We start from the raw sequence: 7,500 nt of genomic DNA on the forward strand, positions 1-7,500 counted from the left end.
ACAGAATCACGTACGCATACACGCGCGCCGAAGCTTACAAGTATACACACACACACACACACACTCACTCACACACACTGTATCAGCACAAGATACCACGCACCCTTTGGTTGCATCCAGTCGATGAGGAGAAAGTCTTGATCAAAGACCCAGCGCTGACTGTCCGTGGCAGAATAAGACAAGATGCGGTTCTTGGGGATGTGCAGCAGCTGTTGGGTGTGCGCATTGGGACATGGTGATGCCATGAGGAACATGGGTTGGTGCAAGCGTTGGCGTGAGCAGCCACTGCTTCATGTACGTTCATATGTGCACGAAGGACATCTCAAGGAGAGGCTGAACGAACCTCAAGGGACTGTGCAACGTGTGCGGTGTGCGTGTCCGGCACAAGAATCTTCACGTCGTCAAAGCTAGGCTTGTCCAAAACAAGTTCTTGAATGTACACCAAACGCACCATGCCCTGCGAAAAGGAAAAATTGAAAAGATAGGTGGTTGTGGTTGGAAGCAACAGAGATCAGGTACATGTCAACAAGACAGGGAGAGGTGCCACGTTCAAGCGAACGGTTGCAAGCATACACAGTTCGGCCACATATGTATTAGAAAGTCACATTCACGTGCAAGCACACCATAACATACACTTACACACATAGTCACACATAACAAACACATTCCCTGGGCGCACCTCAAGCATCCAGTGGTAGTAGTTGCGCATGTTCTTGAGTGGAAGGGTTGAAGCCACGCGGTGCTTGATGTGCTTGGTTTGAATGTACCTGCACACACATGAACAAAATGAGCAGGACAACGCGACACGACGGTTGTGAACGGAGGAGTTGAAACCAAAGAGGCCGAGGTTGCAAGACAGTGCCAATTCGATCAACGAAACGAAGCACATGACACCCGTGAAAACACACAAATAAATGACCGTGCGCAGCAATCAATGCAGTGACCAATGTACGGACAGACAGGCTAACATACACACAAACACACGTGCACGCACACACACACACACACCACACAAACGTGCGCAGCAAGCAATGCAGTGAACAATGTACCGACAGACAGACACACATGCATCACATGCTCACACACACACACACGTGCACACGCAAACGCAATATCACACACACACACACCACACTTGAGGACTCACTGTGCGTCGGAGACGGCCTGGGTAAACTCTGCATTCCAGAGCTGTGCAGCGGTGTGGAAGACACACGGCGTGGAGAGCTGCGCCCCACTCTTCCACAGGACAGCCTTGGAGATGGCGAGGAAGTAGATGGACCTCTCCAGGTACGATGTGTAGTACGGCTTGAGTTCGTTGCGGGCGCTGCCCACGAGATGTGCCTCCTCTGATGACGAATACTTGCTGCCGGCGGTGTCTCGGTTCAGGAGCGTCTGATGTAGCAGCACAATACCGTTGAGGGAGAAGTGTGTGCGTGTGTGTTTGAGAGAGTGTGTGTGGGCGTGTGTGTTTGAGAGAGTGTGTGAGTGTGTTGAAATATGAAAGCGAGTAAACAGACAAGAGGGCCAGAACGCGGGAAGCAACAATCACGCACTCACGTGCAGCTTGTTCACCCTGCATGCATATCAGCAAATCCGTTGCCACACTCACGCACTTCAACCACACACAACATGCGCGAACCTTCTTGACATGCTTCTTCCCCTTTGTCCAGTCCATATCCATGGACCAGCGTCCCTTCTGGCACGTCTCATCAGACACGTCCACTGTCGACGCAAACTGCAGGGTGCGCGTATTGGCGGAGAGTGATATGTGGGTGAGAATGACAAAGCAAAGCAGGGGGGGGGGGACAGTTGCGTGCGGAGGGATGGTTGCGGATATGAATGCGTGTGGATGTGATTGTAAAACCTGAATGCACTGCGGAATGAGAGGTGACAGGGCGTGTTTGAGCAAAGTTGTGCACGTGTCAATGTGAGTGTGCGCGGGCAGGGTGACCCGGTGCTCACTACCTCGACAAGCGACGTGGTGAGCAGACGAACCGACTCTTCATCGTAAGGAAGAAGAATGCTATCAACACACACACACACATAGACGCATATGCACATGCACACGAGCGTATTGCGGTTGTTGCGGAGGTTATGTGGTCGAATCTTGAGTGAGTAATCACGAAACACAAACAACACAAACAACACAAACACCACAAACAACACAAACAACACAAACACCACAAACAACACAAATACCACAAACAACACGAACAAAGCAAACGAGCAGTGCAGAGACGGAACAACGCAAGGCATTGCGTGTGATGCACCTTCGCACGCCACCGGCTGTGGAGGAGATGCCTGGGAGATGGCCGTATCGCGTGAGAAGCGTTTCCACGGCGTCAACGGCGCCAGACACAATCCCACCACGAAGATTCGCAAGTGCAATGTTCGTCTGCATGTGTGTGAATGTGTGTTTGAATGTGTGTTTGAATGTATGTTTGAATGTGTGAATGTGCGCGTGTTTGAATGTACGTGTGTGTGTGTATGTGTGCGTGTGTGCGTGTTTGAATGTGTGTGGGTGTGTCTGCCTGTGTGTGTGTGTGTGTGTGTGGATGGCATGGGGCAAGTGAAAGGAATGAAGGAGAACGGGTAGGACGGGAGACGCCTCAGCATTGACACGCATGATGGCGAGTGCGCACCAGCACTTGAACGTGTGAGGCCTCGTCGTTGCGTGCAATCTTTTCCGCTCGCATGAGGATGGGGATGGCCTGACAGGTAGGTTTGGTTGGTGAGATGGTGAGACATAATGCACCCGTGCCATCCAACACGCAACACAAGGTTTCGAAGCACATGCCTTTGAAACACACACGCACACATACACTCACACGCACGCACACACACGCACACGCACACACGCACACATACACACACGCACGCACACACACACACACACGCACACGCACACACACGCACACATACACAGACAAAACGCCTTGAAGACCTCATGGAAGCGCATGAGTAGAACGTAAATGTTGCCGAGCATGCTGGTTGCCTCGAGCTCGTTGGGCCGAAGCCTGGAAGGATAGAATGGTACAGTCGTGGTGTTAAGGATTCGTGGGCAATGTGTCATGACACAACAGCGAGTATCAGCCACGAGAACGATGCACAACACAACACGCACGCAGACACACACACACACACATGCAGGGGACAACGTGCGGTGGCTTGTGCAATTTGTTGTACCTTTCTGCGTCTTTGCATGCCTCCAAGAACACGTCAGAGTCCATTTTGGGGCTCACAGCCAACTGTGTAGGTTTCATTCATGCATGAAGGTGTCATGAGTGTGAGCACAGAGTACACGTGGCTTGCAGAACGCCTTCTACACGGACGGCATATCGACAAGCAGTCACACTAACTCGTACGCAGGAGCAAGCACACCTTCGTGTTGAGCAGGTTGGCGCCAAAGCGGCAAGTGGAAATGGCCACTTCATAATCATCAGGGAAGTTGTTGCGCGCTTGCACAAAGAGCCGATAGGCCTTCAGCACCTGAGGCAGCAGCATTTGCGCGTGCGGACATGTGACCGAACATGAGCTACAAACATGACAATGAGCGACACAGTGGTGGACACAAAACAACCCCATTAAGCCAAGCACCATCACAGGTGGGTGTTCGCTTACGTTGCCCTTCTTCTCGTTGACGACAGCAAGGTTGACAAATGGTGCCGACACGTCCGGAAACAGTTGCGAGAGCTGCAAGCATTCGCGTGTGTGTGTGTGTGTGTGTGTGTGTGTGTGTGTGTGTGTGTGTGTGAGATCGATTCGTGGTTGGGTGTGGACAGATGATAGCGATTTTAAACAGCAGAAAAGGCGCCCAAGATTACCAACAGCAGCACAGTCAGCATCAATCAGCACCAACAGCACCAAGGATAGCAGGCAACACCTGTTCGAAGATGGCTTCAGCTTCGCCCAGGCGACCTTGTTGAAAGGCAAGCGCAGCCTGCGTTTCGTGTCATACGCAACCAGGTGGCATGTAACGCAGTCAAAAACTCAATGCGGTATGAACGTGCACACAAGGCTTTGTCACACACATATACACACGCACACACACAGCATTATCGAGACAAACAGGCTGCTCTGCTTACGCGCTTGTATTCCTCCGTGATGTCAGCGTGTGTCGTCGACACGCAGCAGCAGGCCACTGCCACCACTACAACTGCCGCCGCTGATGTGAGCCGCATGTTGTTGCTTTGCTTGCTTGTTGTTGCGGGTGAAGAATGTCGAAAAACTGAATTCAGTCGCAAACCTCGTACTGTGACGCTGCCTCTGCTTACTTGTCGCTCTTCTGTTTTCTTCACGTGTCAAGTTGTACGACATGCTCCTTAATTTCAAAGGTTCAATGCTTCCATGTGTTGTGTATGACACAAAAGCAAACAAGCAGGACAAGCAAGCACCAGCTCGGTCGGGGCGTGTGAATGGAAGAAGAGCAGCAAAAGTAAGGAGAACAAAGTGGAGGAGAATTAGTGAACAACGGAACAAACAGAACAAAAGAACTGAACAACTGAAGAACTGAAGAGTCCAGCACGAAGACACGAAGACATGAAGAAAGCAAGAAGAACAAGGCAAGCAAGATTGTTTTGATTCATTGAGCCGTTGCGTTACAAGCAGAGCGAGTGTGTGGTGAACAAGGAGGAGGGGGGAGGAAGAAGAAGACATGCAATGCTCTCTTGAGCCCTCATGACTGATGAAGTTGAGGGTAGCTTGAATTAGTTGAATGGTCAGATCAAGAGTTCAGAGCGTGAAAGCAATCAACATATCAACATCCTTCCAACTGCGTGTTTACTGTCGGCTGCACACACAATCAAGCCCAGATCTGGCGGACGCGGCGGTTGCGGCGGTCGACAAAGAGGACGTTGTCGGTGAGCGGGGAGAAGGTGATGCCCGTCGGGAAGTTGAGCGCCGTGTCTGTGGCCACCATGCCGTCACCGTTGTACCCGCGCTGGCCGTTACCAGCGGTGGTGGTGATGATGCCGGCCGCGCCAACGCCAATGTTGAACTCGCGGACGCGGTGGTTGCCGCTGTCTGCAATGGCAAGCGAGCCAGACGAGTGCACGGCCACGCCACGCGGGGTGTCGAGACGCGCGTCCGTGGGCAGGCCACCATCGCCGCTGAACCCAGCAACACCGGTGCCGGCCACCGTGGTGATGACCTGCGTGTACAGATCCACTGCGCGGACGCGGTGGTTGCCGCTGTCTGCAATGTACAGCATGTGGTCGTACACGGCAATGCCTGCAGGCATGTTGAGGCGCGCCCCAATCGCCAGCTGCCCGTCGCCCTCATCGCCAGCCACCCGCGGCGTGCCGGCGACAACGGAGATGATGGTGGTGTGCGGGTTCACCATGTACACGACGTGGTTCTCCTCGTCCGAGAACAGCAGGTTGCCTTCCTCTGTCCATGCCATGGCCTGTGGCGAATGGATCTGCGCAGCCGTCGCCACACCGCCCATCCCGCGGTGCCCGCCATCACCGGTGCCAGCAAACACCGACAGCTTCTTGCTCACCACATCGACAACAGACACGCGGTGGTTGCCTTCCTCCGTGATGTACACGTTGCCCTCCACATCGGCAATGGCGCAGCGGGGGCGGTTCAGCTGTGCGCTCGTGGCAGCGCCGCCAACACCGTCCGCGCCCATCTCGCCCGTGCCGGCAACCAGGGATGACGTGCGCGTGCGCAAGTCCACGCGGATGACGCGGTGGTCGGACACCATCGTCACCAGCATCTCGTGCTCGCCGTCAAAGGTGACGCAGTCCGGTTGGTTGAGACCCGTGTTGAGCAGGGTTGCTGACGAGTCCCACGTCGTGCCGCCGTTGCCAACAACCGTCTGGATGGCGCTGGCAATGGAAGGCGTTGCCGTCCCAACAGCAGACGGCTGGGTGCCCTTGGTCAGCGACTTGGACACAATCTGTGTGGACACGCCCGTGCCGGAGCCAAGGTCGCTCATGAGCTGGCACCGAAGCATGCCGTTGACGACGCTGGCGAAGATGCCGAGACAATCCGGGTCTGCATCGCAGTACCGCAGGCACTGCAGCATCGACTCGCCCTCCATGTTCACAATGGTGGCGCTGGTCTCAAATGCAGTTGAGAAGCGACGCGGGTTGCTGTTGCCCGTGATCGCGCCTGTGAACGTCTCTTCGTAGTTGTACTCGCTGAATGGGAAGTCGAGCGCGTTCTCGTCAGCATCAGGTTCTGTCAGCGCACCACCAGCTGGCGTCGTTGGCGCATCCACATCCACACACAGGCACACCTGGGACAAGGTGGTGGATCATGTGAGGAGCAGCGAGTGATGTGCACAGGGAATCAAAAAAAAAAAAAAACATCACAATGAGAGAATGGGTTGAGCAGGCACTGTAGTACGAGGAGTGCACACTTTCGCACGCGCACACTGTGCAAATGTAGGCATGCGATACACTGTACGAACGTAGGCAAATGATACACTGTGCAAATACAGATACTTGAAAAGCCACCACAAACACACACACACACACACAAAACGGTACACCGAGGCAAATAAACAGAGCCAACACAAGAAAGCAAAGACAATTGACCCACCTTTCGGCAGCCAAGGTGCATGTCGCGGAACGCAGCGGCCAGACCCTGGTCTGCACAGTGTGCACTGCACCGCTCCTCCGTCTTGGTGATCTTGAAGCGACGTCGGCACCCGCACGTGCACACCTGAACGAACAGGTCAGCAAAGTCACAAGAGTGGTGGTTGCACGTGTATGCAGTGTGCGCGTGTAAGCGTGTGTGTGCGTGCGTGTCAGATGCTGAGGATTTCACAGTGCACAGCGTGACTGAAACGACGGGACAGCAGTACCACAAACGACAGTGAAAGGTCATGCAATTACGGGTACCATGATCACACAAACACATCAATACAGATACACTTTGTGTACACACGTTGGAGCATTCGCCGTAAGACTTGCTGAAGGTTGCATCGCCTCTGTCGTAGTAGTCGCATTGTGAGCGGCACGTTGTTGGGTTGGGCGCAGTCTTGTACACGCTGCACACATCCAGCGTTGTTGGCTCGGCGGTCGTCGTTGTCACGCCTACAGCAGCCGAGAGTGTGTGTGCACGTGTGAGTGAGTGAGTGTGTGTACGTGTGTGAGCGAGTGAGTTGAGTGAGCGAGTCGTGTTTGTCAATCGAGCAATGACGCAAGAGCAGATGTGCACATAAGCGGTGCCACATGCACCCCCAAAGCTCACACAAGCACGCATGCACGCTTTGACTTACGTTCACACGTCTTGGCCTGGCCCGACCACTGTGGCTTGTCATTGACCACAACGCACTCGCGCTGGGAACTGCCGCTCTCTGAGAGCGTGTAGCCGCCGTTGCACTGCTCGTAGTCGCATTGATCGCCTGGCAGGTGGCAGTCATCGTGCAGTGCAGTGACGGTGAGCGAACATCGGCGTCATCATCAACACCGCCAGGCGTCGCATGATAAGATGCAAGCAAGGGATGTAACAACAACAGCTGCTGCTGTAGATGGAGAAAGAGAAGAA

The 7,500-nt window shown here is 54.0% G+C and overlaps 2 protein-coding genes across 2 annotated transcripts in view; both read right to left on the reverse strand.

Annotated features, from left to right (window-relative positions):
- PTSG_09547 (uncharacterized protein) overlaps positions 1-4,223 on the reverse strand; it is a 6,337-nt gene extending 2,114 nt beyond the window's left edge. Inside the window, exons 1-14 of the mRNA XM_004989919.1 lie at positions 4,086-4,223; positions 3,884-3,940; positions 3,622-3,693; positions 3,382-3,489; positions 3,187-3,248; positions 2,945-3,017; positions 2,643-2,711; positions 2,271-2,395; positions 1,966-2,023; positions 1,640-1,735; positions 1,148-1,392; positions 680-767; positions 344-457; positions 104-209 (exon numbers count right to left, since the gene is read on the reverse strand). Coding sequence (XP_004989976.1) covers positions 104-209; positions 344-457; positions 680-767; positions 1,148-1,392; positions 1,640-1,735; positions 1,966-2,023; positions 2,271-2,395; positions 2,643-2,711; positions 2,945-3,017; positions 3,187-3,248; positions 3,382-3,489; positions 3,622-3,693; positions 3,884-3,940; positions 4,086-4,181 — 1,369 coding nt within the window. The 5' untranslated portion in view covers positions 4,182-4,223. The remainder of the gene's footprint in view (positions 1-103; positions 210-343; positions 458-679; positions 768-1,147; positions 1,393-1,639; positions 1,736-1,965; positions 2,024-2,270; positions 2,396-2,642; positions 2,712-2,944; positions 3,018-3,186; positions 3,249-3,381; positions 3,490-3,621; positions 3,694-3,883; positions 3,941-4,085) is intronic.
- Positions 4,224-4,711: 488 nt separating this feature from the next.
- PTSG_09548 (NHL repeat protein) overlaps positions 4,712-7,500 on the reverse strand; it is a gene marked incomplete at its 5' end in the record, with an annotated part of 11,456 nt that continues 8,667 nt past the window's right edge. Inside the window, 4 exons of the mRNA XM_004989920.1 lie at positions 4,712-6,244; positions 6,550-6,672; positions 6,898-7,046; positions 7,232-7,357. Of these exons, the coding sequence (XP_004989977.1) occupies positions 4,802-6,244; positions 6,550-6,672; positions 6,898-7,046; positions 7,232-7,357 (1,841 nt within the window). The 3' untranslated portion in view covers positions 4,712-4,801. The remainder of the gene's footprint in view (positions 6,245-6,549; positions 6,673-6,897; positions 7,047-7,231; positions 7,358-7,500) is intronic.

The sequence above is a fragment of the Salpingoeca rosetta genome, assembly GCF_000188695.1.
Source record: "Salpingoeca rosetta unplaced genomic scaffold supercont1.26, whole genome shotgun sequence".
Classification (NCBI taxonomy): Eukaryota; class Choanoflagellata; order Craspedida; family Salpingoecidae; genus Salpingoeca; species Salpingoeca rosetta.